The sequence below is a fragment of the Oryx dammah genome, unplaced genomic scaffold (assembly GCF_014754425.2).
Source record: "Oryx dammah isolate SB20612 unplaced genomic scaffold, SCBI_Odam_1.1 HiC_scaffold_3, whole genome shotgun sequence".
NCBI lineage: Eukaryota > Metazoa > Chordata > Mammalia > Artiodactyla > Bovidae > Oryx > Oryx dammah.
In genome coordinates this window covers 66,900,371-66,922,687 of record NW_024070187.1, presented here as the reverse complement: position 1 = coordinate 66,922,687, position 22,317 = coordinate 66,900,371, and the positions used below count along the sequence as shown (strand labels likewise).

Below are 22,317 nucleotides of genomic sequence, written 5' to 3'. Positions count from 1 at the left end.
TTTGTTGGGAGGAAAGGAGTTATTTGAAAGGCAATCGAGGAAGTATTCAGTAGAATCTACCGGGTGTCTGGACAAGACTTGGGAGTGGAGTCGGAGATTCCAGCAGGAGCCGAGTTTCAGCCGGGGCAGTTGTGTGTGGGTGTAAGGACACCAATAGAGAAAGGGACTGCGAGGCGGGGGATGGGGTGCACTTGTTGAATGACTCACGCGAGGAAGCGAGGGGCGGGGCGCCACGGGGGCGGAGCGAGAGTCAGAAAGAGGCGGAGGGAAGCTCCAGAGCACAGGCGAGGTCCTGGAAGCGAGCGCGGTAAGGGGACCACGGTAAGGGCTCCGGGGGTTCGCCAGGGGCGGGCGCGGGCACCGGGGAAGCCGGAGCATCCGAGCAGCAGCCGCGGCCGCACAGGGTGGCGAGCTTGGCTGGGAGCGCGAGGGAGACGCGGCCTGCGAGGCGATCCTCAGCCCCGCGGGTGTGCCCTCTTGGGGGGTGGGGGCAGGTAACAGCGGGTGCGATAGCGAGAGGGGGTGGCCTTCTTTGACTACATGACTTCTGGGGTCCTCAGGACGGTGGTACTTAGCCTAGAATCGCCCCTTACAACCCCCCCCAACCCGGCCCAGCTCCAGATGCGACCCCGATGGCAGCAATTTCCTGCAAGCTGATCCCGCCCCACCCCCACCCCCACTCCCCGTCCCTACTCCCCTACCAGAAAGTGCAGGCACCCGCCCCGGCTGTGTCGGATCACACGCCCGCACCCCCCTATCCTGCCGATCGCCTCCCTCCCACTGCCCACCCGTCAGGACTTTTGCCACCCCACCCCCAACAACTAAAGAAGCAGAGGGACCCCAAACCAGATCTGGGCGTAGGGTGGGGGCTGCACCTTTAGGCAACACCCTGAGAAGCCCAGCTTAGATGTGGACTGAAGGCTAAGTGGGTGTGAAGGGACTTCACCCCCAAAGCCCAGTTGTAGTGTTTTTGCTTCCGGATTTGAGGCAATGGCCTAACTAGGCAAAGATAATCTAATTTGGCCTTATGGCAGCAAAGACTTCCTGGAAGTCCTCAAGAAATAGGGTGCTCAAGGTTCTGACAGCTGCCCTTTGCTGCTCACACCCGCGCTGTGTGCTGGGTGTGGAGCTGCTGACTTGTGGACCTCACCCCTCATCCTTGTTCTAGCCACTTAAGGTCCACTACCTGCGCTTGGCAGTTGAGAAGCTGCGGCACAGACACTTTAAGTTCCTTATCCCAAAGCCAGGCTACCAAGTAGTCAGGATCTGAACTCAGGTCTTCCTGATTCCAAGACTTTCCACCCTAGGGCATCATACTCCCTCTACAATAACATCAAGCAACGAAAGTGAAGCTTGGTCAAGTACGGATCCCCTTGGCTGATATTCCTGGCAGCTTAGTAGGAAACTGAATTGTGTATGAAAATATGTTCATTTTGCATGGAAGTCAGTGGTTGTCATGGAGTCCAGACCTGCAGAGGGCAGTGGCCTGCTGGCTGGGCAGGAGGTTGGGTAGGGTTCATGGTCCATCTGGACTATGCTCGTTGTTCTGAGCCACGTGATCCTGATGATTTATTTCTTCCTCAGGCACTCTTTCCTCTTTGTATCAGCTCTTCTTTCTCAGTCCTCTCCTTGGCCTGTTGTTCTTCCTCCTGTTGGTATTCCCTTGGCCTCTGGTACCCTTCTTACCCAATTTTATTCCTGTTTCCCACTTTACCTGTCATCTCTTAGATGGCAACTTCCAAACTGATCTTTCCAGCCTACTCTTATTCCGTAACTCTAGACCCAAATCCTCAAATATTCTACTTCCTAATGGCTAATTCCAATGTATGCCCCAACAGGCACCCAAATCCAACATTTCCAGATGCAAAATGATCATCTCTAGCCTTCCCACAAGGGTCTTGGTTCAGGCCTCTTGACTTCGTTCCCTAGACTATGATGGCTCTTTCCAATCTGGTCTCCCTCCCCTGGAGTCCATCCACTCTCCAGAGGCCGTCTTGAAAGCTCAAGAGTCTCAGTCTTTGGTGCCTTCAGATCTAACCAGAGAGAACATGCCTTCTTTCTTCTCCTTCCTCAGCACCCTGTGCCTACCTCTAGGGAAGACTTCTGCATGTTGTATAACTGCCTGTCTTCCTGGTAGACTGTGAGTTACTTTAGTATTGATTTCGTCTTCTTTTGTATCCTTTGGTCTGGCACATAATAGACAGTAAATATTTGTGTAAGTTAATGACCTTGTAATGAATTAAAATTTTTTCGGGGTAGTTTATAAGTCTTAAGGGCTTCCCTGATGGCTCAGATGGTAAGGAATGTGCCTGCAACACGGGAGACCAGGGTTGGATCCCTGGGTTGGGAAGGTCCTCTGGAGAAGGGAATGGCTACCCACTCCAGTATTCTTGCCTAGAGAATTCCATGGACAGAGGGAGCCTGGTAGGCTACACAGTCCGTGGGGTCACAAAGAGTCAGACGCGACCAGGTGACTGACACTATAGGTTGTAAACCATTTCCTTATGCCTTCTTTGACATCCCACTCCACTCCACCTCTGATCTGTCACCATCAGTCTGTTAGTGTGCGTGCGTGTGTGTGTGTGTGTGTGTGTGTTGCTGGGAAAGGAGCATTAGAAAGTGAGTTTGCAGGTGGTTGGAAGTTAAGATTAATGACAAAATGAAAGTAAGTTTCCCAAATGGGAGAGTTGATCCTAAGGGTGTTTTTATGGTCGACAAAAATATTCAGTCACTGCAAGGCGACTCTCTTCTACTTTCCTTAGATAGTGGGTCAACCAGGAAGCCGAGTCCACTCAGCTAGAAGAGAAGCAAAGACAAGGTCATCATGGCTTCAGTGTCCACGCATGAAAACCAAGAAAAAGGTCCCCATTTGCCACCACCAAGCAAGCAGGTATGTATTTATCATTTGAAGTCTGCCATCCGAAGAGGAATATCATAGAGAACTTCCCCTTAAACCTCATCCGTGATCAATTGTCTTACTTTTCTCTGCCTTCCATATTGTGGGATAGGCTCAAGGAAAATAGAACGGAGAGGGAAAGTATGTTTCTGGCTGTCTTGAAAAGGAGACCTTTATTTACAAAATCTTTTCTTTACTCTTCCCTGTTTAGAATTCCACTTAACTAACACTTCTATAGGTTGTCAGTGACTGAAGAGGTTTCCTTTAGCAGAGCAAAACTCTTTATTGAATCTAACAGAATGCTACATGATGCAGGTTTTTTACGTTTCTGTTACCAAGGCTAATTATGCTAAGGATATGCTGCTGACTGTAGTTACTGTTCGAGATGGCAGAGCCCTTAACTACTAAATTAGTCATCAGATTGAGAACCCAAGTGTTAACTGGGGCACAGTTTTTCAGCTTGTTGAGACTGAAGATTATGTGTCTTGGGGACACATGAATGAAGAAAAGAGAAGGTATTGTGATGGGTAAGTAGAGTTAATTGTTCTCTGAGGTCAAGTTTTCAAGCTAAAAATGGGTTATGAGGATTATATTTAAGAGCAAAGTTTAGGAGAGGCAAATAGACAAATGATATCATGTCACAAGGAAAAGAATTTAGACACCCAAGTTGCCTCTGTGAAATGGAGAGCCATAAAACATTTATGGCTCCACAGAAAAGGCTCACCAGGGCTCCCTGAGGACACTCTGCTGGAACTTCAGTCTTGACTGCAGGACTCACAGCAGCTGTGACAGTCGGGTTCCCTGACCCTGCATGTGTGTGTGTGTCGGGGAGGGGAAGGAGAGAGATGCTTATCTCTGCCCCAGGCAAAACCAAGAAGAAATATTTAATATTAACCGAGGAGGAGTGTTTGCTGAGCTAACATGAGTGCAGCATAAGAGCAGCTCCTTCTCTGGTTGCTGTGGCTCACCCTGACCACTGCTTCCCCGTGCTGCACTGGGTGCTGTAGAGGAAGAAGAGAGGCGTTGCCTGCTTGGGTGGTAGGTAGAGCTCTGAAGGCACTGGCACCACAGGATCCTTGTACCTCACCATCATGCATGTAAAGTGCTTGGCACAGTGCCTGGCCCAGGGGCAAGTGTTCAAGAAATGGTAATCACCATTCACGCTGACATCTACTACAGAAACTCCAAAAAGAACATTCGCAAAATCAACAGGGTGAACTTCAAGAGCCATAGACCTGCACCTCAACAAGAAAAGCACTAAAATTCCAAGAGATAAAAGGCAAAGGACCTACATAAGTAATTCACAAACAAGGAAATATAAGTGTGATTTAAGGAAAAATTTCAATAAAGTTTGCTTCTAAAAAACAAATGAATCACCCACAGAATGGGAAAAATTATTTATGAATTATATAGCTGATAAGGGTTTAGTATCCATAATATATAAAGAGCTCTTACAACTCAACAACAGAAAGACAACCTAATTAAAAAATGAGCAAAGGGCTTGAATAGGTATTTCTCCAAAGAAGATATGCACATGGCCAAAAATCTGATGAAAAGATACTTAATGTCATTAGTCATTAGGAAAATGCAAATCACAACCTCCATTTCACAACCACTAGCATGACCACAATAAAAACAGAAACAATTTAGTTTTTTAGTTTAAACAAATTAATAATTTATATTAAAAGCATTTAATGTGCTAATTTTAAATAAGAAATACTGGGGTTCAACCCCTGGTAGGGGAACTAAGATCCCATAAATTGCACAGTGCAACTAACAGAAAAGAAAGAGAACAGAAAATAACAAGTGTTGACAAGGATATAGAAAAATTGAAAACCTCATACATTGTTCGGAGAAGGCAATGGCAACCCACTCCAGTACGCTTGCCTGGAAAATCCCATGGACGGAGGAGCCTGTTAGGCTGCAGTCTATGGGGTCTCGAAGAGTCGGACACGACTGAGCAATTTCACTTTCACTTCTCACTTTCATGCATTTGAGAAGGAACTGGCAACCCCAGTGTTCTTGCCTGGAGAATCCCAAGGCTGGGGGAGCCTGGTGGGCTGCCGTCCATGGGGTCGCACAGAATTGGACACGACTGAAGTGACTTAGCAGCAGCAGCAGCAGCATACATTGTTGGTGGGATTGTAAAATTGTGCAGCTCCTATGGAAAACAGTTTGGCATTTCCCCAATAAGTTAAACACAGAGTTACAACATGGCCCAGCAGAGCGGAAAACTAAAACTTGTACAGGAATGTTCACAGCAGCATTATTCACAATAGTAGACAGTGGAAACAGTCCAGATATCCATCAGTGGATGAATGGATAAACAGAATGTGTTTTGTGCATACACTGGAACATTACTGAGCCATAAAAAGAAATGAAATACATGTTTCATTGTGGATGAACCTTTGAAACATTACACAAAGGAAAAGAAGCTAGCCACACAAGGCCACATGCTGTATGATATTGTTTGTACAAAATATCCAGAATCAGTTCAGTTCAGTTCAGTTGCTCAGTTGTGTCTGACTCTTTGCGACCCCATGAATCACAGCACGCCAGGCCTCCCTGTCCATCATCAACTCCCGGATTTCACTCAAACATGTCCATCGAGGCAGTGATGCCATCCAGCCATCTCATCCTCTGTCGTCCCCTTCTCCTCCTGCCCCCAATCCCTCCCAGCATCAAAGTCTTTTCCAATGAGTCAACTCTTCACATGAGGTGCCCAAAGTACTGGAGTTTCAGCTTCAGCATCAGTTCAGTTCAGTTCAGTTCAGTTCAGTCGCTCAGTCGTGTCCGACTCTTTGCAACCCCATGAATTGCAGCACGCCAAGCCTCCCTGTCCATCACCAACTCCCAGAGTTCACTCAGATTCACGTCCATTGAGTCAGTGATGCCATCCAGCCATCTCATCCTCTGTCGTCCCCTTCTCCTTCTGCCCCCAGGGCTGATCTCCTTCAGAATGGACTGGTTGGATCTCTTTGCAGTCCAAGGGACTCTTGAGAGTCTTCTCCAACACCACAGTTCAAAAGCATCAATTCTTCGGCGCTCAGCTTTCTTCACAGTCCAACTCTCACATCCATACATGACCACTGGAAAAACCATAGCCTTGACCAGACAGACCTTTGTTGGCAAAGTAATGTCTCTGCTTTTCAATATGCTATCTAGGTTGGTCATAACTTTTCTTCCAAGGGGTAAGTGTCTTTTAATTTCATGGCTGCATTCACCATCTGCAGTGATTTTGGAGCCCCCAAAAATAAAGTCTGACACTGTTTGCACTGTTTCCCCATCTATTTCCCATGAAGTGATGGGACCAGATGCCATAATCTTGATTTTCTGAATGTTGAGCTTTAAGCCAACTTTTTCACTCTCCACTTTCACTTTCATCAAGAGGCTTTTTAGTTCCTCTTCGCTTTCTGCCATAAGGGTGGTGTCATCTGCATATCTGAGGTTATTGATATTTCTGCCGGCAATCTTGATTCCAGCTTGTGCTTCTTCCAGCACAGCGTTTCTCATTATGTACTCTGCATATAAGTTAAATAAGCAGATTAATGGTTGCTAGGTGATTAGGGAATGAGGAGAGACTCCTCGATGGGTATGGAATTTCCTTTGAGGGTGATGAAAAAGTTCTGGAACTAGATAGATATGGCTGTACAATATTATAGATATACTTAATGCCATTTATTGTATACTTTTTATTGTATACAATGGTTAAACACGTTTTGGTAAACCAACTATACTTCAATATAGAATTTTTTTAAAATAAAGTATACCAGAGTATGAAAAAAATTTTTAAGTAAAATTGTTAAAATGGTAACTATTATGGGTATTTTACCATAATAAAAAATTAATGAGTCACTGAACAACAAAAGATTACAACCCAGAGAGTGAGTAGAATTGCAGGGGAAGTGACTGTGTGCAGAGGCTAGAAGTAAGAAGAAAATGTGGGGACTTCCCTGGTGGTCCCGTGGCTAAGACTCTGAGCTTCCAATGCAGGGAGCCGGGGTTCAGTCCCTGGTCAGGGAACTAGAGCCCGCATGCCACAACTAAGAACCGGTGCTGCTGCTGCTGCTAAGTCGCTTCAGTTGTGTCCGACTCTGTGCGACCCCATAGACGGCAGCCCACCAGGCTCCGCCATCCCTGGGATTCTCCAGGCAAGAGTACTGGTGCAGCCTAGTTAAATAAATATTTAAGAAAGAAAATGTGGTCTCAGCAGTAACGCATTCTGACCAGATATCTGCTTTATGCTCACTAAACCATGAATCACTGTTTGCTTCTCAAATAAATTCTTTTCTTGCTCAAGTTCACCCAGCGCTTGCATCTGGAAAGCACTGGCTGAAACTGGCTATTGCTCAGTGCTGGCAGCCAGGATCTAAGGCACACACGCTGTGAGACCAGAGGGAAGAGACCTCCTTGCCCTCCTCGGGAGGAAAATAGAACAGATGCTTTTCTGATGATTTCAGTCAACTCATCATGTAACTTCTCTTGCAGAGTCTGTTGTTTTGTCCAAAATCAAAACTGCACATCCACAGATCAGAGATTTCAAAGATTATCCGGGAATGTCAAGAAGAAAGTTTCTGGAAGAGAGGTAATCGCACCCCTCTTAATTGTTGTTAACACTTTATTTGCTGCCTAATATAAACTGCCTAATATCATATTAGAATTATGGTAATGATTTTTTTTTTTGAGCAGGAACTTTGCATAATTCTGGGAAGAACATTGGTATCTGAGGCTGTTTGGAATTTAAATCCATATTGAGACTTTTTTAAGGGCAGGGACAATATCTGATGTAGGAACTGTTGACCCTCCTTAGCAAAAAGTGATTCACCCCTAACACTTTCCTTCATGTGACCGAGAAAGTGAACCAAGAGTGTTAACTTAGAATTTCTTGAAAGAGTAGACCTTCCACAATTCCACTGGACTCTAACCTTCATCAAGTTCAGGTTCATTGCGCCCTCCTAGAGCCAAGCACAGTGCTTCACGTACAAAAATATGTGAACCAGTTAAATATTTGTGGAATGAATGAAGAGTGGGAGCATTCTGTTAATGCTTCCCTTACAGTGTCTTGAAATAACTTTTTCTGTCAAGTCTCTTTCTCTTTCTGGGCCTGCTTTATATAAGACAAGGGTGTGAATTTAGGCAGTGCATTAAAGTCCCATCTAATTTTAAAAATTCATGACTTTTCATTTGAAAATGTCATACTAGAGCCTGTAGATATAGTCCCAATATTGCTGGCGTAGAGATAATTTTACTTTGAAATACTCATTTTGATTTCTTAAATCATTTAAATCCAGTATCAATTGTTTTGGAAATTACACTGCTTAGAAGTTGATATTTGCTATGCATTACTGTTTATTGATTATGCTGTTAGAAATTATTTTCTGATAACCCTTGAGTAAGTTATTGAAGTAAGCCCCTAGTAGATTAACATTACAGTATGACTCATTTGCCTACCATCAGGTAGATAGGTCTGAGTGGAAAAGCTGGTTGCTATTTGATTTGGCTTGGTTACTAGGAAGAGCTAGCAACTAAGCCAAATCAAATAGTGTGTGTGTATATATATATATATATAAAATATAATAATCCTGTTAATATATATAAAATTATATATATATATAATCACTTCTCCCTGCTGGGGAAGAAGTGATTTGACACATTTTGACTAGAAACTGCTTTTGCCAGACCAATGTGTCTGTTTTTAAAAATCATCTCTAAACATTGCCCATGTTTACTGCAAATATAGTAATTTTCAGAAAATAAACATATCCAAATCGTGCAACAAACTGGCAATAAAAGACAAAAGCAGGGCACTATCCTAAACAGGATGTGCATTTTATTGTCCTTTTTTTAAAAAAACTTTTTTGCAGGATTGAAATTTACTAACTATACAGCTTACGGCAACTCCCAAATTCCCCAGCTCAGTGCACGCTCACACAAAGATGCCTATGTTGTGTGTAGTGATGAGAGTCATGATGCATGGTGGGTGTTGGAGATGGAATTGCAGGGAGTCTAGATTTTGTTATGTTAATGCTGTGCATTAGGTTGAGTGCCTGGGGCAGACCCCAAGAAAATTCTCCATGTGGCGCTTAATATTTGTCAAATAAGTAAAGTAACAAATGACTAAGATCTCACTGCCAAAGTAAGAAGAAAAAAACCAGAGTAATTCTCCCTGACCTCTAGGGGAGGTGCCAAATTTCAAAATACCAATACTTAAGGGCTTTTTTGTTTTACAGCTCTGCCTTTTTCTCTTGTAAGCATGCTTGTCACCCAAGGACTGGTCCATCATGGTAAGAATCGGTATTTAGTAAATGTTTTAACTTAAGAGAATCCAGTTTCCTGTGGTCTTCCTGGCAGGTTTTGGTACAATACTTGGCATTTCTGTTTTGGTGAAGGATTTATTTATGCAGGCTTTAGACTGTTTCTAGTCTATGTCCCCATACTTCTTTCCCATAGATGTCCTCTTCCCTGGAACGAGTGACTGTGTTAGGTTACATGGCAAAGGGAAATTAAATTTGCAGATGAAATTAAGACTTCTTTATCTTTTATGAATTTAAATGTTATAAAATGAAATAATAATGTCTTTATACATTACTTCCTAGGTTATTTAGCAGCGAATCCAAGATTTGGTTCATTGCCTAAAGTTGCACGTAAGTGATAGAAGCTAAAAAACAAAGATTCATTTTTATAAAAAGGAAATGTTTATAGTAACTGGAGATAGGAATTTCCAGGTCAACCTCTCTGAAACACTAGTGTCCATTTTTTGCCGCATTGCAGTTTTTTAGTTCATTCGACACTTTCTGACAGAAAGCTGAGCAGTAGGGACTTCACCTTAGTCCTCTCTGAAGCGTGGCCCTCCTAGGGGGGCCTGGCAGGAGACACAAGAGGACATTGCCAGCAGAGCCTCTGAATAACAGCTCCACAAGGGATTTTAATTTTTTATTTTGGCCAATCTTTTCCAAATATTTTCTATAATGGACGTGATAAATGAATAGTTTTTTTTTAAATCAGGGCTTTCTGATAACGTTGTTGTTTAGTTGCTAAGTCATGTCCAACTTTTTCGCGACCCCATGGACTGTAGCCCACCGGGCTCCTCTGTACGTGGGATTCTCCAGGCAAGAATACTGGAGTGGGTTGTCATTTCCTCCTCCAGGGGCACTTCATAACTCAGGGATTGAACCTGAGTGTCCTACACCGGCAGGCAGATTCTTTACCACTAAACCACCAGGGAAGCCCATTTTCTAATATACATTTACCATAAACTTAGGCTTTCACCTTCTTGCACTGATTATGCAGAGACCTTTTATGTCCACAGAAGATGCATTCTGGTGTACCATCCAAAACCTCATTCCCAGCGAGAATAGCAGGTTAGAGATGTTTTCCATGGTCCTGCCTCGTGACCTCCCTCCCCTGCCTGCAAGATAATGTGGCTCCCCATACTCCATCCATACAGAGAATTAGGGGGTCTCCTACCTAGTGATTTGGAGGCTACCCAGAGCCACAACTCAAGTCCCCCCTCTCCCTTCCTGGGTGACTTCACAGACTGGTCTGCCAGTTGGGCCTCCCTCTGGCTGCCCATGTCAGAGCATCACCTTGGCTTGCTGTAAAATGGCCCTTCTATCTCCAGTTCAAAACTGAGGAGATCAAAAAGTCTCTAGTTCCCAATCCTGCTCTTTAATAGAGAGCTTCATTCCCAGAGTTTTTGTTCATTGATTTAGTCAGGTACTTTTGATATAAGAATTATTGCTGTTAACAAAGAAAGTTCTAGCAGACAATGGAGGTTCCAAATATTTAAATTGTTTATCTTTCTTAACCTGCTTTTACAGTTGCTGGTATCTTAGGATTTGGCCTTGGAAAAGCATCGTATATAGGAGTATGCCAAAGTAAATTCCATTCCTTTGAAGGCCAGCTGCGTGGAGCTGGTTTCGGTCCAGGGCATAACAGGTTTGTACTCTGTTTGGTTAAGGGATTATAATAAAGGTAACTATTAAAAAATAAATAAAAGGTCATTCAACCATTTGTAATATTAAAATAGTTTTTAACATTGATATGTTGAAAAAAATTCAAAGAGTTGTTGCTATTTAACTTCATTAATAATTATGATTTAACTGAGTTACCTATTTTGTTTGCTCATCAATCATTTAGTAAGTACCTACTATGTTCAAGACATTGTACAAGTGTCTAATGAATGCCTTAATCAGCCGACACAGCTTCCACAGTCACAAGATTACACAAGTTCAACCAGGACTCTCAATTGCAAGACTTCTCAGAGCCTTTACTATTAATACAAGTTGTGATGTTCATGAGGGGATACAAGCAGTAGGACTCTGGAGTTAGCCACATTACCTCTGCTGTTAGAGTCGCTGGGTTCAAAAGCAGTTCTGTTCACTTACCAAGTTGTGTGACCTTGGACATGTTTCTTAAACTCTCAAATCTTCAGTTTTCTCATCTGTATAAAATGGTGATCAGAATTTTTTTATGGGATGTTATAAGGAATAGGAATGATTGTTTATGACACTCAGTGAGTGCTCCGTGAATAATAACTATTTCTACCATGGTACTATAGGACTCCTGTTGGGGACACCTTACTCTAAACACCCGATACTTGTTTGAAAGGCCGCACAGCATGCTGACAACAGCATTGGACAGGAAGACCGTTGTTGGCCTTCTAGTGGGTGGAATTCCAGGACTCTGAAACCAAGAAACAACTCCGATTATTCCTGAGAAAAAACAAGCTTGAAAACTTTAGCTTAGAAAATACTTCTAAATAATCTAAAATATGATGTAAATGAATTTATTTACAAAACAGAAACAGACTCAAAAACATAGAAAATAAACTTATGGATACTAAAGGGAAAAGGGGGTGAGAACCAAATTGGGAGTTTGGGATTAACAGATGCACAACTACTATATATAAAATAGATAAACAATAAGGCCTTACTGTATAACCCAGGGAACTATATTCAATATCCTGTAATAAACCATAATAGAAAATAATATATATATAAACATATGTATATGGAGAACTGAATCACTTTGTGTACACTAGAAACTAACACATTGTAAACTAGCTATATATCAATTAAAATTTTTTTTTAATCTCTAAATAATATTGTGTTCAGACTAGAGCTTCCAGTGTCAAAGTACAAACCAACATTTTTGCTTCTGTTTTAGGCACTGCCTGCTTACCTGTGAGGAATGCAAAACAAAGCATGGATTAAGTCAGGAGAGAAGTTCACAGCCTTCAACTTCCTAAACTCTGTCTGTGGGCACTGAAGTCTCTAAAAGCATCTGAATTTGAACACCTTTAAAATGTCAAGTGTACTTTAAAATAACTTACTTATTGTGGAACAGCAACATTGTGATTCTCCTGCTCTATTGAAATGCTTTCTTGTTAATTCTCAATTTTGAGCATTCCATGTTTTCTGCTGTTTAAGAACATATTGGGAGCATTCATACACCAAATAACATTGCATTGCACTCTTATTTCCTTACAGCTAAATGAAAGAGTTTGAAGTCTTCTCTGATTCACCCCCATTCACCCCCATTTCACTCTTGCTTTTGTTCAGGGTTTTAAGATCTCTGATCGAGAACAGGAATGAATGCTGAGAAACTTGGGAAATCATGCCCAAAGAAAACCAATGTGTATGGAGGTAGAAATACAGAAATACAAGAAAGACTGTGTCTATGGGAAGTGGTTTCTAAAATGTAGGGGCCAAGCTTTTTTAACTTAATGAAAAATATTTCATTTGAGAGCATCACAATATAAATCAGCTGTCCTTTTAGTGATCTTAGAGACTGAAGCGACTTAGCAGCAGCAGCAGCAGTGATTTTATGTCTGCCCGGTTTGGTGAAGTTTTGGGAAAGCTGGTTGTTGGTTGTTTTAGGTTACTTGATTAGCTCATGGTCAGTTCTCGAGAACTGGGGCTTTTTTGTATGCTGCTGCTGGCTTAAAAGAATAAACACAACTTCTCCAAATGTCCCTCTGGAACAGTTTGCATATTTCTGGGAAGAATCACTGGAAGAATTAATTCAGAGACTGATAAACTTCAGGGTTTTAAGGGAGCTCAGAGGAAGCCAATCCAACCCCAAGAGTTGCATTCTTATTCTCACGCCAGGTTTTTTTTTGCATGAAGACAAACTCTCCCACTGGGGACCTTTTGTCTTTGTTAGGTTGTCTGAGCCCTACATGAAAATTTCTGCATCTTTGTACTTTCTCAGGAAAATGCTTTATATATGTGTGTCACTATTCATTTAATGAAGGTTTGTGTATGTACACTTTACGTTTTACTTAACTCAACTTGAAAACTGTATCATGGAGGTAAAAAGGAAAACCTCATTGAAAGTTAATGCTTAAAAATAAAAAAATTCAAAGAAAAAAATTAATGCTTGATATATATTTTATTTTCCACATCAAAAATATTTAAAAGTTTTTATTTTTACATGGATATTAAGTATATGAAATGGAGTAATTTTGACCATGTCTCTTTTTATATGGTGGGCTTCTCTTATGGCTCATGGTAAAGAATCTGCCTGCAATGCAGGAGACTCGGGTTTGATCCTGGGTCAGGAAGATCCCCTGCAGAAGGAAATGGCAACTCACTCCAGTTTTCTTGCCTGGAGAATCCCATGGGCAGAGGAGACAGTTGGGCTATAGACAATGGGGTTGAGAAGAGTCAGACACAACTGAGCAACTAACACCCACACACTTTTATATTACATACCCTGGGTTTTCTTCCTGTCAATAAAATTCTTTTTGTATAAATCAGGATGCAGAGCCAATATCCTGGGTTTTTGGGTGCAGTTTAACTCCTGGTTCTGACAACTAGCAGTTGATGACTCTGTATTATCTCAGCTATTGGCAGAAATTCAGAATTGGGCACATTTATTTTCTGTGTTCCCGAAAATGAATTTCCAGGGATCAGAGTATTTTCACATTGTTAAGCACAGCAAGTCAATGTGAAAACCCATCTTGGGGTAGTGGGGAAGGATTAATCTATTATTGCTGAAAGGGAACATTATGCTTATTGCTGACATCGTCATAGTCCTTCTGACTCCAATTGGGTTTATGGTTTGGGCTCTCTGATTTTCCTAAGTGGGTAAGTTTCTTATTGAAGCAGTTTATCACAGTGATCTTAGTGCGAAAGCAAATCAGGGAAAAAACCTCGAAGGTCAGCCAAGAAATCTTGAATATTTTGCTGCATTATCTCTGGTGTTTATTAGGAAACAGGTGTCTGAGGGTGGCTCTGTTTTTGCAGGAAAGATGTTAAAGGAGGAGCATTTGTCTGTTAGCATTTAGCAGTTATCAACACTCACCAGCAAGGTGGTCATAAGTTTTTGAAGCAGTATTTTCGTGATTTACAACAAAAAAAACCTTGGCAAAGCACAAGATAAAATTGTACATAAAATTGCATAAAAGAAAACTAAAGAGACTACATGGTAAACATTGGCTATCTAACCAGCTTCCTTGGCAAAACTTTCCTTATTCCTTATTGGACTGATGTTCAAGAGTGAATAAAATGGAAACTTTTCACATTTGGTTTTTGGAATTTAAAATGTAATGTTTAGATACTGCAAAGAAATAGAGGAAAACAATAGAATGGGAAAGACTAGAGATCTCTTCAAGAAACTTAGAGATACCAAGGGAACATTTCATGAAAAGAGGGGCACAATAAAGGACAGAAATGGTATGGACATGACAGAAGCAGAAGATATTAAGAAGAGGTGGCAAGAATACACAGAACTGTACAAAAAAGATCTTAACCACCCAGATAATCGCAATGGTGTGATCACTCACCTGGAGCCAGACATCTTGGAATGCGAAGTCAAGTGGGCCTTAGGAAGCATCACTATGAACAAAGTGGAGGTGATGGAATTCTAGTTGAGCTATTTCATATCCTAAAAGATGATGCTGTGAAAGTGCTGCACTCAATATGCCAACAAATTTGGAAACTCAGCAGTGGCCACAGGACTGGAAAAGGTCAGTTTTCATTCAAATCCCAAAGAAAGGCAATGCCAAAGAATGCTCAAACTACTGCACAATTGCACTCATCTCACATGCTAATAAAGTAATGCTCAAAATTCTCCAAGCCAGGCTTCAACAGTACGTGAACCGTGAACTTCCAGGTGTTCAAGCTGGATTTAGAAAAGGCAAAGGAACCAGAGATCAAATTGCCAACATCTGCTGGATCATGGAAAAAGCAAGAGAGTTCTACTTCTGCTTTATTGACTATGTCAAAGCCTTTGACTGTGTGGATCACAACAAACTGGAAAATCTTTAAAGAGATGGGAATACCAGACCACCTCACTTGCCTCCTGAGAAATCTGTATGTAAATCAGGAAGCAACAGTTAGAACTGGACATGGAACAACAGACTGGTTCCAAATCGGGAAAGGAGTACATCAAGTCTGTATATTGTCACCCTGCTTATTTAACTTATTTAACATCATTATTTAACTTTTAACAATTATTTATTTAACATTTATTTAACATTATTTAACATTTAACATCTTTAACTTATTTAACATCATGTGAAATGCGGGGGGCGCTCCGCAGAAAGAGAGAGGCAGTGGAACTTCCCTCAGCAAAGCCGAGGGGTCCCGAGGAGACGTGAGCCTGCTGTCCGCCAACCCAGCCCCTTGGCAGGCGAGAGACAATCAGACGCGACACGGGTTCCGTCTAAGCAGTTCCGCTTTGTTGTTGTAAGCTCTTGGTTTTTAAAGGCAAGCAGGGAGGGGTTTGCGAGGGACTTTCCATAGTTGTACCAATCACATTAAAGGTCAAATCGTCATGTGCCATCATTATAACAGGAGTCTATGGTGATCACGCGCTGTCTACGTGCACAGAAATCAAGGGAGCCAATCAAAAGTTTTGACAGACAACTTAGGCCGCGCCCTCATCTCTTCTGCCAGGCGCCATCTTAGCTCTAAACTGCAAAGCTAGCCCTTCTTTTTTAAGGTTTCCCATTTAGGGCCCCACAGTGAAATCCCAGGCTGGATGAATCACAAGCTGGAATCAAGATTGCTGGGAGAAATATCAATAATCTCAGATATGCAGATGACACCACCCTTATGGCAGAAAGCAAAGAACTAAAGAGCCTCTTGATGAAAGTGAAAGAGGAGAGTGAAAAAGTTGTCTTAAAATTCAACATTCAGAAAACTAAGATTATAGCATCTGGTCCCATCAATTCATGGCAAATAGATGGGGAAACAGTGGAAACAGTGAGAAACTTTATTTTTTGGGGCTCCAAAATCACAGCAGATGGTGATTGCAGCCATGAAATTAAAAGACGTTTACTCCTTGGAAGGAAAGCTATGACCAACCTAGACAGCATATTCAAAAGAAGAGACATTAATTTGCCAACAAAGGTCCATCAGGTCAAAGCTATGGTTTTTCCAGTAGTCATGTTTGGATGTGAGAGTTGGACTATAAAGAAAACTGAGCCCCGAAGAATTGATGCTTTTAAACTGTAGTGCTGGAAAAGACTCTTGAAAGTCCCTTGGACTGCAAGGAGATCTAACTAGTCCATCCTAAAGGAAATCAGTCCTGAATGTTCATTGGAAGGCCTGATGCTGAAGCTGAAACTCCAACACTTTGGCCACCTGATGCTAAAAACTGACTCATTTTAAAAGACCCTGAAGCTGGGAAAGATTGAAGGCAGGAGGAAAAGGGGACGACAGAGGATGAGATGGTTGGATGGCATCACTGACTCAATGGACATGAGTTTGAGTGTACTCCAGGAGTTGGTGATGGACAGGGAGGCTTTGAGCATGCTGCAGTCCATGGGGTCGCAAAGAGTCAGATATGACTGAGTGACGGAACTGACTGAGATACTTTATTTGTGGATGTACCTATAAAAAGAGACAAGTGATATCTGAAATCACAAGTGTTATCCTGCATCTGTATTTTATTTAGAGAACATGGTAAAATGTTCTTAACAGTGGCATGCGTACATGCTAGGTTGCTTCAGTTGTGTCTGACTCTTTGCAACCCCATGTCTGTAGCCTGCCAGGCTCGTCTGTCCATGGGATTTCCCAGGCAAGAATACTGGAGTGTGTTGCCATTATCTCCTCCAGAGGATCTTCCCAATCCTGAGATCAAACCCATATCTCTTATGTCTCCTGCATTGGCAAGCAGACTCTTTACCCCAGCACCATGTGGGAAGCCCATTAATAGTGGAGAAGGGCAGGAATAAGGATGATCCTCATCCAATCAGAAAACATCATTGAAGTGATTAATTTTACTTCCATGTGATACTTCCTGAATATACATTAGAAGGACTGATGCTGAAGCTGAAAAAACAAAAAAAAGGAAGCTTCCTATACTTTGGTCACCTGATATGGAGAACTGACTCACTGGAAAAGGCCCTAATGCTGGCAAAGATTGAGGGCAGAGGGGAGAAGGGGACGACAGAGGATGAGATTATTGGATGGCATCACCGACTTGATGGACATGAGTTTGAGCAAGCTCCAGGGGGGTTGGTGATGGACAGGGAAGCCGGGCATGCTACAGTCCACGGGGTCGCAAAGAATCAGACACGACTGAGTGATGAACTGACCTGACACTCCAGTGATGCCAGAAATGTGTTTCTGTCTAGGTAACGTATGTATGGGTGACTAGAAAGGACTCTATAAAAGATATTTTAAATTCTGAGACATTGCTCAAACGATCCACCCAGTATTAGCTAGGGTGACCATTTGTTTCTAAATTTTGCTTTGGTGTGATCCTGAAGTTCAGAAGTTATTGCTGGAGTTTAACTATATTCTGCATGAAATAAACATCTCACAATTTAAAAAATAGTAGCAAAATCCTCTTATGTCTGATTCATTTACCAAAGTAGATCATAATTTCCATATTTTTCAATATATATTGTATGTTATCTATCTATAACTATATATAATGATATACTGTATACAATGCTAATGTATTTTCTAAATTCTCATTGAAGCAAAGATTTTCTCTTCCTATGCTGTCAGAATGATTTTCCTAGTTTCTGTTAACATTGTGATAGTAATACTTATCTTGAATGACTTAATTAATGAAAATGTCATGTAGGTAATTTTCTTACTATTCAACAATGGAATTTGCTAATCAACAGAAAACATTTTCACTTTGAAACTCTACACCCAAATCTGAACTATAAAATCTGATTTCATAGACATTTATAGAGTTGTAGAGATTTCAGTGATTAACCCAGAGGCTTCAAAGTCTGCGACCAGAACATGTGGTTGTGTGAAGCTGGACCAGCGGCATATTATACACTAGCATATTCTTCACTTCCGCACACACGCAATAATAGTTGCATCATTAAAGTCAAGGACTTTTAGTTCTTCCTCAAGGTCTGTAGCTAATACTCTGAGTATGTCCTTTGGGATGTTTCGAAGATACTAAAACTCCTACCAGGTGGGAGAAGTTAACTGTATGCTGCCCACAAAACACATAGACTTCAAACTGTTGGAACCAGAAGGTTGATGATGTCAACTCCCGATTACCTCACCACCAACCAATCAGGCTAAGATCACCAGCTGTCTGCACCATGGTGGTTCGACCTGCTTCTGACCCAGATGCCAGAGGACCACACAGGGGAAAAAGGAGGTGGCACCAGGAAGAACCCTCCCTCTTTTCAGAAAGCAATGCATATGTCTCCCCCTCATTAAACTTTCCCTAAAATCCTGCCTCAGTCATCTATGTAAGAAGTTGATTTATGAACTAAGTTCCCATGTCTCCATTCTCTGGCCATTGAATAAGGCTTCAGTTTCAGCTTTGAACTCATTTTTGAGTGCATGAACCCCAATGGAAAAAGAACATTCCTCACTGAGGCAGGGGCCTCTGCTGGGCTAGAGCCCAAATGGGATCCTTATGACCTAATTCGCTAACAAATGGATGTTAGCTATGAGGATAACAACTAACTACTGCTATAGTCCAAACCTGTGTGATTGTGTCATGCCTTTGGCCCATGCTAGGCTTTTTCACATGATCTGCCTTCAAGTTTCATCTGCCTATTTTATGCTTATGCAGCTGGTCATTCTGAACTTCAGTATAACTCGTTATACACTTATCTCTTTTCAATTTCATGGAACTATTTTCAGACTCAAGTATCTGTCCTTTTCAGGCCAAAATTTGTGATTAAAGTTTTGTGTCACCTGTACTGAAAACTAGTTTGACCTTTTGCTTTATTAATGTGTAATATTCATGTTAATTGTCTAAAAAATCTTTTGACTGAAGGACTGTCTTGAAGAATTTATATTATAAAATATTTATTAGATTCTCTCATTTCTAGAAGCGGCTGGGGCAAGAATAAGTATGGAAATGGGGAAGTGACAAGAGAAGGAACCTGGGAAGTAGAAATTAATGATGGTGAGGAAAGAAATATCAAAAAGGAAGCTCCCTGGTGCTTTCCTGGTGGTCCAGTGGTTAAGATGTCACGTTTCCACTGCATGGAGCATGGGTTTGATCCCTGCTTGGGGAGCTAAGATTCTGTGTCACACAACATGGCCAAAAAATAGAGGGGGTTGGGGGGAAGGAAGCTTCCAAAGAATGTTTTGAAAACCAGAGCTAATGATTTGGAAGCCCAGAAAGGCTTCATCTATTAACTCCACAAATACTTTTCAGGACCTTCAATACGCAAGGCAATTTGTTTGAAGAAATAGGGATACATACATATATAAAATAATCCCTGCTTTCAAAGAGATTAGTGCAGGAGGTAAGATATTTAAATACATAGCTATAATACAATGTGATGTAATGTCTGTGTGAGATAGATACAAGCTAAATGCCTTTAGAATGCCAGGGGCAGGACTGGTCACTTCTGCTCCCCTTGTGATTGTACTACTGGCCCAATTCTTTTAACGATTCATTTATTTGGGTACACTGGGTCTTGTGGCACACAGTCTTTTAGTTGAGGCAAGCAAACTCTTGGTTGCAGCATGTGAGATCTGCATTGGGAGTACCAGGGAAGACCCTTGAGTAAGCCAATTCCTTCTCTCTCTTTACATGCAAGCTTTTTGCCATCTAATTTTGTATTTCTCTCCCATTGTTAGTGGGATGCACTTACCTATCTCTTGACCTTGGGCTTGTCCATATGACTTGTTTTAGGAAAAATATGAGGCAGAAATGAAAGTATGACAGTTCCAAATTTAGGCCTAGAGTGACCTGTTTCTACTTAGGTCTCTATCGTGACCGTAAGAACATGCCTAATACTAGTTGCAGACACAATAAATAGACTGATTTATCAGTTTCACAATTTCCTAAGGTCTAATTCCTTAACAAATCTCTTTCATTCAGAACAATTCTACTTTCTTATCAAACTCTTAATACAGAAACTGGGTAGCTGGAAGCAAGGAGCTGCCATAAAAGCCTGAAACACGTGGCATGGTTTGGGAAACACATGGCAGATGGATACCGGCAGGACCTTGAGGAGGTTTTCATGAAAACCTGAAGGGCCTGGATGAGGGTGAAAAGGAGGAATTATAGGGAATAAACGAAAATGTTATTGGAAGCTGGAAGAGACCCTAACTGTGTAAAGTCGCTCAGTCGTGTCCGACTCTTGGTGACCCCATGGACTATATACAGTCCATGGAATTCTCCAGGCCAGAATACTGGAGTGGGTAGCCTTTCCTTTCTCCAGGGGATCGTCCCAACCCAGGGATCGAACCCAGGTTTCCTGTATTGCAGGCGGATTCTTTACCAGCTGAGCCACAAGGCAAGATTGTGTAGTAGAGTTTAGCAAAACTGCTACCTGTGGTAAAATGGAAAATAAAAAATATATACACCTAATAAACTTGATCTAGTTATTTCAGGTCAGTGCTGAGGATGTCACCTGGATTTTTCTAGCTGTGTAAGTAAAATGAGGCGAAACCTTACATAAGGAACAAATGTGATTTGGAAAAAACATAAAGGCTCAGAAGAGTCTTTTAAGCCAGTAAAGTATTCTCATATACAGAAATAGCTTCCAGGCAAAGGTCAAATTCAGAGAAGGGCACCAAGATTTCATTTCAGATCTGAGAAAGATGACAGTGCCTCAGAACATTTCAGATGCAAATGGCCTTCTACAAGTCTTAAAGGTATAACTTTGAAGACCCTGTCCAAAGCTTCCAAGAATTTTAGGGAGGTCGTTCATCAGCCTCACAGGGAGGCCAACATAGAAGAGACTATTTCTAATAGACTTACAGGGGCTTTTGTGTAATCAAGTGGACCTACGAGCTCCACAGGTTTAAAAAATCCTATCAGCTTGGATAGGAATAATATAGAGACCTTGGAATTCCTAATTCCTACGGGAAAGAGGCAGCTTGAGAGCACTACTCAGTGGCAATCATGTGCTACCTTTGTGGGAAAGGATGACTCAGAGGGCAGGACCAAGAGCCCCAGGAGTTATGCCTAAATCCTAGTCAAAGCAACACAAGACTGGCTGGGTTTAAGTGCCAAAGATAAGTGACTGCTGTATGTCTCTCATTCTCATTCCCCCTTTAAAAAGGAAAGTCTAAAGCAGCAAGAATTTGGGACAAACAGGGAAGATTACTTCTAAGTTCATAGGTATTCAGACTGAGAGGAATGATACTTAAGGACCTTTACCTCATCCACACCTGGACCTGATTAGATGATGAGCTCCTAGACCCTGAGCTGTCACAATGGAATTCCGGAAAAAGTATGAGTTTATTTTACACGTGAGAATGGTGTGAATTACTGTGGTCAAATAGGGGGCTGAAGAGAGCTCAACATCTTCCATCCCATGTCTCTTTTTTTAAAAAACGTGACTAGGTGTGAAGTTTATGCTCCTGCCTTGAGGCAGGTTTACAAAAAATGCTTCGGGACTTGTGAGGTAAGGTCAGAAAAAAAAGTCAAGTTTCTGAAATGCTTGCTGCACTCACACTAGAGCCCTAATGATCAAGTAAACAGTCTAATGGCCTTGAGCACAACATGCTGTGGGGAGCCCACACTCTACCCAGAGACACAGCAAGGTCCTGAAGCTAAGAGAAGCCTGGCTAGGCCTCAGCCCAGCTGCCTGCTGTTTCCATTCCATCCAGCACCTGACTGCAAACCTCAGAGACCCAGAGTCACTCAGCTGAATCCTTCCTTAAATTCTGAGACAGAAAAACTGAGACAATGAATTGTTGCTGTTTTAGGCCACAAAGTTTGGGGATGATTTGCAGCAGTAACTAACTGAAATACTGTTTCTGGTGGAAATGTAATACAATTAAGTATAATTTAGATGAGACCACAATTTCACTTTCCATTCACCTGAACCAGAAACAAACATTACGTCAATAATGAAGAAAATACAGTATACCAAATTTTTATTCCCCTGGAATTTGCAAATTTTTCAAACACCGCTTTTTCAGGGCATTGGGCTATTCACTGTATGTTGCTTTATTTGAGTCACATTCTTTGTATCATAATTAAATATTCAGATAGATGACTTTATTTCCTAT

At 41.7% G+C, this 22,317-nt stretch overlaps 1 protein-coding gene across 1 annotated transcript; it reads left to right on the top strand.

Annotated features, from left to right (window-relative positions):
* Nucleotides 1-226: 226 nt before the first annotated feature.
* OCIAD2 (OCIA domain containing 2) lies at nt 227-13,272 on the top strand. The gene is made up of 7 exons (XM_040238181.1): nt 227-321; nt 2,763-2,890; nt 7,385-7,481; nt 9,127-9,180; nt 9,493-9,540; nt 10,717-10,834; nt 12,065-13,272. Exons 2-7 carry the CDS (start codon nt 2,825-2,827, stop codon nt 12,144-12,146), a joined length of 465 nt encoding a protein of 154 aa, XP_040094115.1. The 5' UTR covers nt 227-321; nt 2,763-2,824; the 3' UTR covers nt 12,147-13,272.
* The last annotated feature ends 9,045 nt before the right edge of the window (nt 13,273-22,317 follow it).

Excerpts from the sequence above, each read along its gene's own strand:
- OCIAD2 (XM_040238181.1), top strand. The coding sequence starts at position 2,825 with ATGGCTTCAGTGTCCACGCATGAAAACCAAGAAAAAGGTCCCCATTTG. Across the intron at positions 2,891-7,384 it reads TGCCACCACCAAGCAAGCAG|AGTCTGTTGTTTTGTCCAAA; the intron begins GTATGTATTTAT and ends CTTCTCTTGCAG. Across the intron at positions 9,541-10,716 it reads TTCATTGCCTAAAGTTGCAC|TTGCTGGTATCTTAGGATTT; the intron begins GTAAGTGATAGA and ends CTGCTTTTACAG.